A 14,565-nucleotide genomic window follows, 5' to 3' on the forward strand; every position below is an offset into this window, starting at 1 on the left:
CATGTGCTATCCTTTTTTCTTGCTCTTTACTGTGAGTTCCAGGCAGATTCGCTACCTTCCTCCTTCCATCATCTTCTGACTGTCTACTCACCCTCTCTCTTATCTCCTTCCTTGTGTCTTCACCTCCTTCCCTTTGTTTATGCTTGTTCCCAGTATTTCTTGTTCTCCCGCTGCTACTCCTCTCTGCTGGGTGCAGTCTAGGCGAGCCCTTGCTTTACATTCCACTCTCGCTTCCTACTGCACTCCTAGCTCTCTCCGAGGATATCCAGCATTACTCCATCAAAGGACTATCATACTTTGTGCATAACACGTCTTACAATTTCAGAGAGGCGAGAGGGTTAACCTGCTTTGAACTACTCTGAAGGGTTTTTTCAGCCAGTCAAGGCTTTTCCCCCTGCAATTTCGGGAAGAGGTCTCTTGCCTGCAATATATACTCACAGGCATAGTGGCTTCATCTCAAGGTAGACCCTACCTATATGAGGACCGCAAATCATCTCGCAAGAAGGGATGCTCACCTGCACGGGACCATCATTCAAAGGAACTCTCCAGTGAAGATTCAGGTGAGGAGAGTACCCCTATTGCTGACAGTATAGCACGCAGCCCTTTCCCTGCCATCACTTACCCATTCCCTCAGATCCCTATTCAGTTCATCACTTGGAGTATCTGTCACACCAGCTGAATACAGATCTTGACTCTTGCTGCACTTTCAATTGACAGAAAAAATGTTGGGTAGCAGCAGTAGAAATGTTTTGCAGAGTGTTCTTCGTTCAGAAAGAAAACAATTAACATAAACATGGGAAATGAAAATGAATTGCTGGTTATATTTGTTGACTACATTTTTGTCCACTTACCTGTACAGGTCAATAAAACAGGGGTCAATGTAATTCTAGTGTTTCACCCTGGGCGCAATATTCATACATGTCAACCCTCCCGATTTAGGCGGGAGACTCACGATTTTTCTGTGAAAAATATAGCTATTTTTCACGGTCTCCCGCCTAAAATAAATGTAGCCCCAATGCATTACTATGGGGAAATGTTGGTCTCCCGATTTCCCTGATGAAATCTCCCTCCCAGGTGCGACCGAGGCATGTATAAATATTGTCCAGAAACTGGCGCGCTGGCTCACGCGCATGCCGCAGCTGTCTGTAGCCCCCGTGTAATACGTGACACCGTGAATTAGGGCGAGCTTTTCCCACTCGCAGTTTCGATTTTCCCCAATATAAGGATGCACCTAGAGGTGCTAGTATGCAAAGTGAAAAGGAGTGGCTCATGGTTTCACGAAATACATGGGCCATTTTACGTCGTCACGCCTCCAACAGCCACATACCTCTGGTACGGCAGTCGCGGCTGGTACTGATTAGAGGAGGAGCCACTAGAGCAGGAGGCGGTTGGGCTATTTCCAGGCCGAGAATGTCACATGACAACAACTGCTGAGCAGGTCGTTTCACGTGACTTCAATTGGTTGTCCTCTGGAATGACAAACAACGAGAGACTGCAGGGTTACCCCGAAAACATCGATTGCCTTGTAAGGTGACCCCACTAGATGGAGCGAGAGGGCAGCCGCCCCATGGAGGAGGACGAGGGGGAGAGCGAGGACAGCGGCAATGTTTCGCAGAGCCTGAGCAACGCCTCTGGACTAGGTGAAGTGATCGAGGAGCACCCCGGAGAGGTCCGTAGCTGCGCTTGCACCGGGACTACGGAGCCACTGCTAGAGGCAACGGCGGGAGAGCTGGCTTCTTATCTGCTGCCGGGCTGTGGTGCCCTTGAGGTGAGGGGCGGTGCTGCACAGAGCACATCCTTGGAGATGTTAACTTTCCCTCTAGCTGGAGGAAAACGTTTTATCCTTTGTGACTGCATAGCTTTTAACCTATTGACTTCCCAAGGCATGTGTGGCGGGTGACCCCCCCCCCCCTTTAAGTCAATGAGAGCTAATGTATTTTTCATTGTTGGTAAACTTTTTTTTGGGCGTGCGTATCAAATGAAGTCTATGGAAGACAAGTAGTGTTTTAGGAGGATGGAAATGTGCTCAAGGAAGCCGATGCCCTAATGCGGGGGACTTAAGAGGCATGGTACGTTTGATCAGTGCTGAGGGCACATATAAATCTGGGGACGGAGGCAATAACATACACGTTTCAGCATGCCAGTTTAAAGTAAACATAGATTATACTTTATTAAAAAGGTGATCTTATACATGTTCAAAATAGTTTTAGGACGATAAATGGTCTACTTAAAGTTAATACACAGCCTACTGGGGTAAGTATGTTATGTTGATTGCATTTGTGAAGTGCACCTACACCGTCAAGGGCATCATGGCGCTAATGAGGTTGGAACTGTACATGGAGCCCAGAGGAGAAACACGAACAAGGCTCAAGCTGTGAACAGGAAAGAAAAGTTGATTGACCGTCTCACGAAGAGATAGCGGGGTGGAATTCCTTAACTGGGCCACCGCTATTGAAAACGTGCAGCCACCTACACAAGAATATTTGAAGCGGGGCACAGCGATCTGCAAGGAGGTGGAGTGCAAAGGACGAGAGGGGACATAGTGACTAAACTTGGCTTACAAATATTCGGGCCCTGTGCCATAAAAGGCTGATGCACCATGTACAAGGCCTTAAACTTTACGTTTTTTTAAAATCAGAGAGGCGTAGGAATAACAAGTGGCCCCCAACGGCCATCCTGGCAGCAGAGTTTTGAAAAACTTGCAACCAATGGAAACGACTGGCTGGTTGAGCCAGAAACAGCACGGTGCAATAGTCCAAAGAACCAGATGTTAAGGAGGACACAACCAGGGGGCGGAGTGGAGATAAGGTAAAACCTTACGAAGAATGCACAGTTTATGATGAACTGACTGACATAGTGTGCTGACCTGGTCCTGCATGGACAGCAAGACAGAGAGCGTCACGCCCAGGTTCTTGACAACTGGGGAAGGCGAGGGCAGAGGGCCAAGTTCAGTAGGCCAGAAGGTTGAAGACCACCCAGAAGATTCAGGCGTGGAGCCAACTATAAGCACCTCCTGTTTTTTCTCTATTAAGGTGTAGCCCATTAGTTTCCCATCCAAAGGTGGACCGCAGAGAGACGGGAGCGGCACCGCTCATCAGTAGCTAGCAGAGAAAGCTTGAGCCGCACCAGAATCTGTGTACCATCAGCATAGGAAAAACACTGAAAACAAAAAGAATTAATCAATTTTAACCAGTGGCTGAATATACAGATTGAAAAGAAGGGGGGGGGGGGGGGAAAGCACAGCCTTGGGGAACACCACACATGAGGGGTCTAGCAACAGAGGTAAGAGAGGGAGAGACTGAGAACGATCAAACCGGAAATGACCCAAACCAGTACAAGACCTGGCCTGAGATGCCAACTGATGACAGCCTCTCCCTAAGAATGCAATGGTCCACAGTGTCAAAAGCAGCAGAGATGTCCAGCAGGATCAGGGCCCCAATACCGCCGTGATCCACAATCGTTGCTAAGTCACCAGCTGCAGACAGGACCATTTCTGATCCCCGGCTGGGCTGGAACCCGGACTGATAGGGGTCAAGGAAACCAGAGTCCTCCAAAAAGGAGCAAAGGAGGAGGGCAACAAGGCAGAGAGAGAGAGAGAGAGAGAGAGAGAGAGAGAGAGAGAGAGAGAGAGAGAGAGACTGAAAATTAGAAGAAATGTAAGGGTCTAGGTTAGGTTTTTTTTAGAAGGGCAATAGTCAGAGCATGTTATGTTACTTTGTATTTATATAGCACCTTATGTATCGTTAGTATGATCTCAAAGCGCTGGTAGGTTGAACGCCCTCGGGAACCGTAGTTCGTCAGTTGAGAGAGAGATGGTCATAAGGTGAATGGGTGCACCGGATATGTGTGCAGCCGGCGTGGCAGTTGCATGATAGCTGCTTCTTAGCGGTAGGTGTGGTAGTTGGGGGTCGGGTATATGTGTTCATTCTGGAGGGTTGACGCGTTGGACCTGAGGAGAATGCTTAACAGTTGCGTTAGACCTGAGGAGAATGCTTAAGCTGGCAGTGTGTGCTAAGCTTGCTGTGTTTAATTAGGATGAGGAGTAGTATGTGGCAGGTGTTAGTATGAGAACAGCTATACCGAATGTGTCGTAGCATTGCTGTGTTCTATTTGAGTGGTGGTGTACAGGAGAGAGTAAGCATGGTGTTGTGATATGGTGGTTATCAGTAAGGCGATTGAGATCGAGCATTCCATCTGTGACATACATTCTATCAGTTTTATTCACTCTGTTCATTTCATTTCGTCTGTTCCATCGACTCGTCAGTTTCATCCACTCAACCTGAGCCATCTACTTTATCTGTTCCATCCACTTCATCAGTTGCATCCACTCCATGTGTTTCAGCAACTCCATATGTACAGTCTACTGTAAACATTTCATCCACTGCATCCGTTCTATCCACTTGATTCGTTCCATTTGTTTCATTTGTTAAAGCTACTCATCTTTCGATCTGCTCGTTCGTCTCACCCGTTCAGTCCACTCATCCGTTCGATCCTTACCGTTTGTTCCTTCCGTTTTATCCACTCATCTGCTCCCTCCACTCCATCTGCTCCTTCCGTTCCATCCGCACCTTGCGTACCCTCTAACTCCATCAGTTCCATCGATTTAATACTTTCCATCCACTCCATCCGTTTGATCCACTACATCTGTTCTATCTACTCCTTTCGTTCCATCTACTTTTCCTGTACTGTTCATTCCTTCAATTCCATTTACTCGTTTAGTTCCATCATCACTGACTGTTCCAATTGAACCGTCTGTTCTTATCCATTCCACCCGTTCTATCCACTCTACTTGTTTCCTCCACTCCATTCGTTACATCCATTCTATTTGTTTTAACTACTGCATCCGTTCTATCCACTGCGTCCATTCTATCCGTTTTATTCGTACCATCCATTTCATCCTTTCTGTCACTTCATCATTACATACACTTAAAATTCTTCCCCCATTTTATTTTTTGTTCAAATTCATCTTCTAGTCCATCCATTTCCGTTCTATTCACTTCTTCTGGTTCATCTACTTCATTCCCGTTCCACCCACTACATCCGTTCCACCCACTTCATCCGTTCCACCCACTCCTTCGGTTCCACCCACTCCTTCGGTTCCACCCACTTCTTCAGTTCCAAGGAGATGTCAGAATGCCTAATCTTACATGCTTGAATATTGCCAGAATGTGCGCATTGGAAAAAGATAGGTTACCAGCAGAAGTGAGTAAGAATGAAATGCTAGGGAAGATGGCTTTAAGGATGCTGAGAGGAATGGGATCAGCAAGAGAAGCCGATTTCAAACTGAGTGTATCTGAAATAACCTCGTATTCCAGAAAAGTTGGGAAGGTGGACCAGCCATGGAGAGGCAGGCTAGGGCCCACAGGTGGCGACGACTGGGTAGCAGTGCCAGTGATTTTATGTCTGATAATTTTATCATCAAAGAATGTGGACATGGAGTGACTGGGCCTTTGCGAGGGAATCGCCAAATAAGTGGGGGCGGGGGATGAGAGGGAATGAACTAATGTAAATAATTCCTTAGGGGAGTTAACAGCTGCTTCCACACTGGAAGCAAAATATGAGCACTTGTCTTGCACAATGGCATGTTGGTATGTGGCAGTAGCTATGTCTAGTGCTAAACGAGCCATAGGACAGTAGGCAGTGTGCCACTCGTGCTCTGCTTGCCTGCGGGCAAGACAGTTTACGGAAGTTTGCTGAAAAGCAAAGCTCAGAAAGGGGGCCACAAGGCCTAGAAGCTTTAAGTGGCGCTAAAGAATTAGCAGTGGCAGTCAGAGCAGACGAGAGGGCCAGATAATCACAAGGTGCACCCACGGACTGTAAATGTGTGATGCCCAAGGAGATGTCAGAATGCTTAATCTTACCCCAGTGCCGTGAGGGGGGACAGGGTAATGTCTTTGGCTAGGGGGTAGGAGAAACCTTGAAGTTACTGTCAACAGTGGCAAAACTAAAAAGCCATCAAAACCTTGAAGGCATTTTGGTCTTACAAGTGTTTTTATATGTGTACTTTTCATTAGACCTATTTCGTCTGCATTTATTTGCTGTAGCTTTTATTCCCTCAATGAAAAATAAATCAAAGAAGTTAGGTCTGCAGTGACCTCCCACTATTCACTTCCACCCACTTTAATCAGGTACCTTGAAATCGTCTCCCAACTCCCCACAAAAGCACCCTAAATTGTACCTCAGCTACTCTTTGCGTGCTACAACTCCAGCATAACATGATCGTTTAGTAGTCTTCCTAGCAACACCCACTCGGTTTTGAAGCGGCCTCCTGATCTACAATCAACCTATACAATATGGCCCATCACATCCATCTGCACTATTACAGTTTAAAATATGATATTCTTTTCTAGCACTTAAATGTGGATGCCTCACTCTTTCGAGCTTTGTAATAATGATTGCTACCCAATGTAATGGTGCTCAATTTATTGACTTGGCAGAATTCAAATCTGTCACTGCAGGTTGCATTCAGATGACCACATAGCTAGTTGTAAGTCATGCAGCCAGACTGATCCTTGGTTTAAAAAAAAAAATGTGAACATGCCGCTTCTGCTTGACAGGCCCTAAACTGTCCCGAGCGAAGGGTTACCTTTCAAAGTTTGCGCTCGACTAACACAAAGGGGACTATTGGGTTTAGACCCATAAATACACAAGGAAGTGCAACTTGCCTCAGAATCTGAGATCCAAGTTTGTTTGTTTTTTTGTTTATTTATAATGCGCACCAGACCCGTAGGTAAAAGGGTGCAGCAATAAGAAGATGCAAAGGTTACAAATAGTTTAATATTCAGACACATTATACATTATATTTACATCAAAAAGCAAGATTACAACATGTTTCAAAGATAAGACAATATATCCGTATCTTACAATATGACCACAGATATACAAGTTCGAGCCCGTTAGGTTCTCAGGTTCACAAGACTATGAAAGGAGTCAGCCCGGTTGGGCAGGCTACAAGGTAGGGATAGTAATCGGTAGATTTGAGCCAGTTGATATAATTCTTTCTGAAATGTGGATATGGTTGGTCTACTCTGAGCTCGCGGGGCAGAGAGTTCCAGATTTTGTCCGCCTTCACTGGAAAGCTGTTACCGCCAATTTTAGTGAGACTAAATCTGGGTAGCACAAGGCAGTTGGTATTATTCATTCTTATCGGTCTGTTGGAGGTTCTTCCGGTTATTCTGTCTATTAAGTAGCTGGGGGCCGCATTGTTTAGTGCTTTGTGGGTAAGGGAGACCATTTTTAACAGTATTTCGTTGTGGGTTGGAAGCCAGTTATGATGTCGTCTAATCGAAGAGATATGTACTCTTTTTATTTAGACCTAGTGCAGCTCTTAAGGCATTGTTTTGAAGGATTTGTAGCCTTTTGATAATAGCTTTGGTAGTGCCATTGTAGAGGGCTTTGCAGTAATCTAGCCTGGAGAGTATTAGTGCTCTCGCCAGGATCACGCAACTGTCGTTGGAGAGGAATGGCTTACCAGCTCTGATAAGCTTTCAAGTAATAAGCAGTGGTAGAGGCCAGGGATTTTACTTGTTTGTCGAAGGACATAGTTGAATCAAGGTAGAAACCAAGGGTTTTTACCTCCTTTGTGACTCTGATGGTGTTGTCATTGATGTTAAATGAAGAGTATTCTAGGCCTAGTTTATTAATGTTAGAGTGAGTGCCTAGCATTATGAAGTCTGTTTTATCATCATTCAGGCATAGACCATGGGTGGCCATCCATGCCTGGATGATGAGATAGACCCTATTCACCAACGCCAGGTCCGTGCTGTGATCCCCTGAAAGAGGGAGGAGAATCTGTGTATCATTTGCATAGTTAGTGTATGTGATACCCGATCATCGAACAATGGTTTGGTGAATATATTGTATAGGGTAGGGGAGACACAGGAGCCCTGGGGCACACCACACTGGATGGGAGTCGAGTCCGCTGCTGCCGTTTGGAAAAACACCCTCATTGTCCTCTTCCCTCAGGAAGGATTCTATCCATCTGATAGCCTCAGTAGAGAAGTGAGCTGCTGAGTCCCAAGTGTCTACATAAGACCTTGTGATCCACCAGGTCAAATGCAGCAGAGAGATGAAGAGCTGTCTTCCCTTTTGTCTCTCAGCTCATCTACCTGTGTTTTTAGGTCGATCAAGGCGGTTTCTATCCCATGTAATGGGCGGAAGCCAGACTGTCTAGCTCCCAGTAAGTTATGCGGGTCAAGGTATTTTTGGATCCGGATGTATGCCACTTTGTCAAGTATTTTGAGTAAAAATGGTACCGTCGTAATTTGGCGGTAATTGGTGGGGATGAATAGATCTAGCGTTTGCTTTTTCGAAAGTGGGAGTACCCAAGATTGTTTTAGATTAATGAGAATAGTACCAGAAGTGAAGGAGGCATTGATCAATTTGGAGATTGATGGCGATAGATCTCTAGCGGCGTCTTTTAGATCTGAGCAGGGCAGATGTCGCCTTTGCAGTTAGATGGTTTAAGAGATCGGATAGTTTTCTCTACCTCTAAGATAGTGGTTGTCAGCAAAGATCATCCAGGCACCATTCAAGCATAAACCTTTGGGAGACAAAGCATTGGGTGTAGTTGCTCTAGATGCATGGAAAAAACGATGCCCTTGACTGAAATTACAAGTCAGTTTGTGAGTATAGCTTGCAATTTTTGTAATGGTGACGGTTGCACTGTACTAGTTCTGAGTGGGAGAAAGGCTGCCTTATTTGCTGCCTGGACTGTGCTAAACCATAGTTGTTCTTTTGCGGGTGTTGGATACTTTAAATCATGTCTGTGCTATACTAAAAGTCTTTTGTAAGCCATGCCCTGTCACCCTCCAGAATCCGTTTAAAGGTTTTAGCTTGCTCTTTTTGCACTCTTGCAATATTACACACTGATTGTCATAACATTTATATGTAGTTCGGTGTATGTGTGTGTTCTGGGGAAAAGTGGGGTGGGGTTGTGTTCTGAGGAAAAGTGGGGTGGGGTCGACTAGGCTGACAAGACAAATACATGCCACCCTGAAACCACTTTGCCAGGCTTGAGATTTTCTTTTACAAGTAATTTGGTATCAAGTGCAAACTAAGTGAGAATCTTTTGTTTTTTTACGGCAACACCATTAACAATATAATACAATGAATTAATAATACAACATTCAAATTACATATCTTAAAAATCATTGTATAAAACAGATTATAAAACGTGCAGAATTTCCATGTTTTCATTAAAGCTGCTTTCACACATTTGCATAAATACACATTTTTCTGTATTTTATTTTTGTATGGTTGTCTTCATTATACATTAATTAACCGCAGGAACAAACGCAATCAGCTGGTCTCAGCAACATATTTACAGCTGTTAGAATGAGTGCTATAAATAGCGCAATAATACTCTTAAGATTGATTTCCCTTCCTTTACATTAGTTGAAATTGATGTTGGTAGAATGACCCTTTATGTATTGATCTTCCAGACGTCTTTCACACGCTCCTCCTCTGTGGGTAACCAGGACCCTCATATTAGCGGAAACAACCCACCATGTCTCCTCTACTTCCTACTTGCCGCCTGTTGGGCTACCCTGGGATCTTTTGACAGTGAATTCAACGTTTTATTTTTTATCATAAACAAATAAGGCAACAAGGGATTGAATGTCCAGTAGAAGATTACAGATGAACTCACAAATTCAATAACCAAAGGTGAACAAGCCAAAATGTACTAATATGGAAGCAAAGAAAGAAGGGGAAAAAAGGAAATAAAAGGAGAAAAAGAAAGAATATAGATCCTCAAAAGAAATAATAGGTCACATTAACTGCACAATTCATGAATTAACATAAAACATCCCTCAATAAGACTATTGTAATGGTTAGAATATCAATGGCCTATACAGATTAAAATAACAAATCAATATACCTTTCAAACAACATTGGTTCCCAAAAGAATCAAACGCTATATGCTTTCAAGTCAAAATTCAATCACATTAACCATATGCATCAAGGAAGCTCTCCCATGTGTACAAGAACTTAGTATCCCTGGCTTGTTTGCAAATAGCTCTTTCATAGGTGGAGACGGTGAGCAACTCCTCCACCCAATCGTCGATTTAAAAAGAGGCAGACGATTTCCAGGATCTTAAAATCATCTTTTTTGCAATCGTACAAGCTCAGAGGAGCCATATTTCTTTTACTGAATTGAATATCCTCTAACAGAGATGCATCCCCAAGCACCAAAAGAGTTGCATTCATTTGAACTGTACTACATAAGAATAAACTAAGTCTCCCACTAAACCCCTCCAAAAAGGTTTTAGTTTTTAGACAAAACTAGATCAGATGGCTGAGAGTGCCCCTTGCTTGCTTGCACTTCCAACATTAATCATATTCCAGAAGGTGTCTCTAAAACGTGGGTACCGGCGTCCAGTAAGACCTAAAAAGGAGTTTGGTTTGCAGTGCTCTTAAACCCCAGTCCATGCTCATCAGTCGTACATTACTGCAGCACCGCAACCAGCAACTCTGATCCAACACTTCACCCAGTTCTTCTGCCCAAACCTTCACCAACTCTGGATCTCCCTTATGGCATGCTTTCAGGATTCCGTACATAGTGGCCACTGGATGAACACACGTTTGCAGGTTTCCAAAGCTAACCAAGCTGCACTCTGGGTTATCAACTGTGAAGTATTCATACTCACGGCGATGATGTTCTTCAGCTTTCTATACTCTGCATAAGTGCAATCACTCATATCCACGGTGAGGCGCAGTTGTGCAAATGGGATCCATTCATCACCTTCTGCTAGGTCCTTAAAGTACTTGATTCCCGCCAGAAACCACGCCGGTCAGAAAAGCAATTTCCCTTGCAATTTCAATGCTGGGTTGAGCCAGATCGATGCATCCGAGAATAAATATGGATTGGTTCCTATGCGATTGGATATGACGCACCAGCATTCCTTCATGAAAGTAGTGAGCGGATTTAGTCCTTTAAAAGGTTTTGCCATCGTCGTCAGTAAAACCTTTGGAGCCAATTGTGACAATTCGCTACTCTCCCTCATTATTTCAACTATTTGATCTCCATCCGTATCAATAACCTTGCACAGATGTCTAGTCATCAATGCCAGATGATAATCGGGAAAGCTAGGTAGATTCATACCACCTTGTTTTTGAGGAAGCTGCATTTTCCATAACGCAAGCCTCAGTGGTTTGCCATCCCATATGAACTTTTGCATGATCCTGTTGATCTCATTGAAAAAATGCTTTGGCACCTTGATTGGAAGCATATATAGAAGATAATTTATACACGGAGAAAAGTTCATTTTAATACAATTGATTTTTTTTCCCCACGTGGATAACCTCAAGAGTCCCCATATATCCAAATCGGACCGAAGCTTCGGTATTCTTGTTTCAAAATTCATTCTCGTTATCTTCACCACCTCTGAACCAATCCAGATGCCCAAATACTTAATTCTCTCAGAACACCAAGCAAACTGGAATAGATTGTAGGTATTTTGCAGGCACATGTTATTGACTGGGAGGATCTCAGGCTTATCCCAATTCACCTTATAACCTGACACTGCGGAAAATCGTTGAATATCACGCATTAGATGCGGGGTGCCAGTTTCAGGATCACATAAAGCCACTAGCAGGTCATCCGCGTAAAGCCAGATCTTATTCTCATGATCCCCAATTATTGCACAGAGATTGTCATCAGATCTCAGAAGCACTGCCAGCGGTTCCATTGACAAGATAAATAACAGCGGGGAGAATGAACACCCTTGCCTAGTACCCCTATGAAGCAGAAATTATTCCGAAATAAGACCATTGGTAAGTACACTTGCGGAAGGATTCATGTACAGCAGTCGCACCCACCTCTTGACGTCTTGACCAAATCTCATCTTATCCAGACAGGTAAACAGGAAGGCCCACTCAATACGATCAAATGCCTTCTCAGCATCTAGCGAGACCACAGCAGCAGCATTCATTTGTTTATTCCCATGTTCAATTGCCAATAGTAGACGTCTCATATTGTCAGCCACAGCTCTACTGGCACCAAACCCGACTTGATTTCTATGAATTAACAAGGGTATCACCAGTTCCAATCTTCTGGCTAACGTTTTGGCCAAGATTTTGCAATCTGTATTAATCAAACTGATCGGCCTATAATTTGCACATCTTGTGGGGGGAATCTATCTTTCTTTTTCAGCACTGTTATCAAAGCATGCCGCAGAGTGCCTGGTAGGGATCCAGTCTCAAAAGACGCATTATAAACATCACATAGCAGTTGTAGGGCACTATCAGGCAAAATCCTGTAGAATTCCACAGGCAGTCCGTCGATGCCAGGCGATTTGCCTACATTAAGCTTGGAGACAGCTAAATGAACATCTTCAATGTCTATATTACCTTCAAGACTAGCTGCTTGAACCTCAGATAAATAAGAAACATCCAAGGTGTCCAGGAAACATTGATATCGTTAACACATAGAAGAAACAGCATTGCCTCAGCAATAGTTCTAATTTTGTACTTAATAAAATGGCCCCTAAGCCACACTCTACGAATATCGATCAGATATACATATGTTTTTATTATGTTGTAGCCGAAACAAATCGACTTTTCATAATCAAAAATACATTCATTACATCTGTTAAGAAAAACAATAAAAAAAACACATAAATAAAACTATAATGAAACAATTCGTTTGTCACAATGTTAAAATGTCAGTAAGTCTAATTTGTGAAGTATTTTTAACACTTCATTGGTTAATAAAGTTTCATGCCATGCAATAAATCTTTCCCAGAATTCTCTATGTGGACATAACGTTTCAGAAACTCTTTGGTGCCAGTACAATCCATCATAATGATAATGATGTGTTTATTTGTATAGCGCCTTAATCCAAACCGCTTTACAGATCACATATTTACATGCAATATCACCCAACCGAAATTGGTACTATTTATTGACCTCGGAAGGATGAAAGGCTGAGTTGGCCTTGCCGGGATCCGAACCTGCGACCTGCAGATCACGCTCAGATCGCATCAGCGAGTGCTCAACCCGCTGAGCTATTTTACCGGCACGATATGTTTTGGGGTCTATAAGAAAGGTTTTTTGCAAAGTGCACAGGAGATGTTATCTGGTGATGCATGCTTTCGGATCAACCTTATTTCCTCGGTGGGTAGTAATTTGAGGCAAAACTTCAGGAAATTTGATCTACATGTGGAGTTTGGGAATTTTCTGAGGTACTTGGCAAGGTAGCCCCTATGTTTGTCTAGCTGAGACAGTGGTTTTGCAACCCTGGCATTTTGAGCATTTGATAAGGTGTTAATCCAATCATTTCTGAGCATCGAGGTTCGGATTTTTTGCGGGTTGAGTTCGCTCTCTGTACATCGACTGCGTTTAAGCATTTCACGAGCTTCGCTGGTTAGATTTAAGAAGTTATTGGAGTTGTCATTCAGCACCATGTTAATATTTTCAATTAAGGAGCCGGGAGGGGCAAGCCATACTGTCTTGAACAGTGATATAACCTTCCAGTCTACTTGGATTTGCATGGAGGAAAGACCTAACTCATATCTTAGATAGTATACTGGGAGGCTCATTGGTAGGCCAAGTGCTTTTTTTCCAAACTCTGCCTTCTAGCCGGCCCCAATTTACATTCTTGGTCATTGGATTAATTTCTACGCTATGTAGCAGAAACGGAATTACCTTTTTGATTTATAGAATTTTACCAGGGGAGAAAAGCGAAAGAAGGAGAGCAGCAATTTCTTCATTTGACATATTAGTTGTTCCGCCTTGGTGTCTAAGGCAAGCTCAAATGTCGCCAAAATGGGAAAACCGCTCCATTTGAAGCCCAGATATGTGAACTCATTGGCAATCAGTACTGTCTATTTGTTTAGTTTCCAGAAAAAATTCGAGGAATGTTTGTGAGGCCTTTTGAATGTAACTATTTGTGATTTAGCTGGATTTATAGATAAATCATTGGTATTTGCATAGTTCATCAGGGCATTTGGCATTCTTTGAAGCCCAATGGGTGCATAGTCTAAAAGAACTAGGTAATCTGCGTATGCAATCCAGTTTAGTCTTTCTCACCCAACTCTCGGACTGTTTAGCGCAGATAGACCTACTGGCTCTCCCAGATCTGCTATATATAAATTGAAGAGAAGGGAGGCTATTGTAAATCTCTGGCGGACCCCCCCTTTCTGTGATTATGTCGTGGGTTAGGTGCCCTTCCAGGTTCAGTCTGACTTGTAATTTTGATGCGTCATGAAGCAAGACTATAATCGCTAGGAGGGACATAGGATTTTCCCAAGCTTTGTTTGTTCCACAGGTGCTCTCTGTTAATAATGTCGAACGCTTGTGAAAGTCTGCCCATGCTCCATACAAGATAGCCACCCCCTTTGTCCATGACTTCTCACGTACCATACTCCTCAGAAGCCCATTTATTGATGTACCTATGCCCTTGCGGAAACACAATTGGTGTTTGGATAGGATGCCATTATTGTTTTACCCATGCTTCCAATTCCCTGAGTATAAGACATGAGACGATCTTGCTGTCGACATCCAACAGGGCTATTGGGCGGTAGTTCTTGGGATTTGCCCGGTTGCCCTTTTTATAGATTGGAA

The 14,565-nt window shown here is 43.6% G+C and overlaps 1 protein-coding gene across 2 annotated transcripts in view; it reads left to right on the forward strand.

The window, feature by feature from the left end:
• Positions 1–1,311: 1,311 nt before the first annotated feature.
• BLOC1S4 (biogenesis of lysosomal organelles complex 1 subunit 4) overlaps positions 1,312–14,565 on the forward strand; it is a 295,649-nt gene continuing 282,395 nt past the window's right edge. Inside the window, exon 1 of one of the 2 annotated variants that reach the window (XM_069620571.1) lies at positions 1,312–1,768. In XM_069620571.1, the coding sequence (XP_069476672.1) occupies positions 1,544–1,768 (225 nt within the window). In that variant the 5' untranslated portion in view covers positions 1,312–1,543. The remainder of the gene's footprint in view (positions 1,769–14,565) is intronic. The other variant, XM_069620572.1, reaches the window with a different exon arrangement.

This window comes from Ambystoma mexicanum, chromosome 5q (assembly GCF_040938575.1).
Source record: "Ambystoma mexicanum isolate Mex_15411 chromosome 5q, UKY_AmexF1_1, whole genome shotgun sequence".
Taxonomy (NCBI): domain Eukaryota; kingdom Metazoa; phylum Chordata; class Amphibia; order Caudata; family Ambystomatidae; genus Ambystoma; species Ambystoma mexicanum.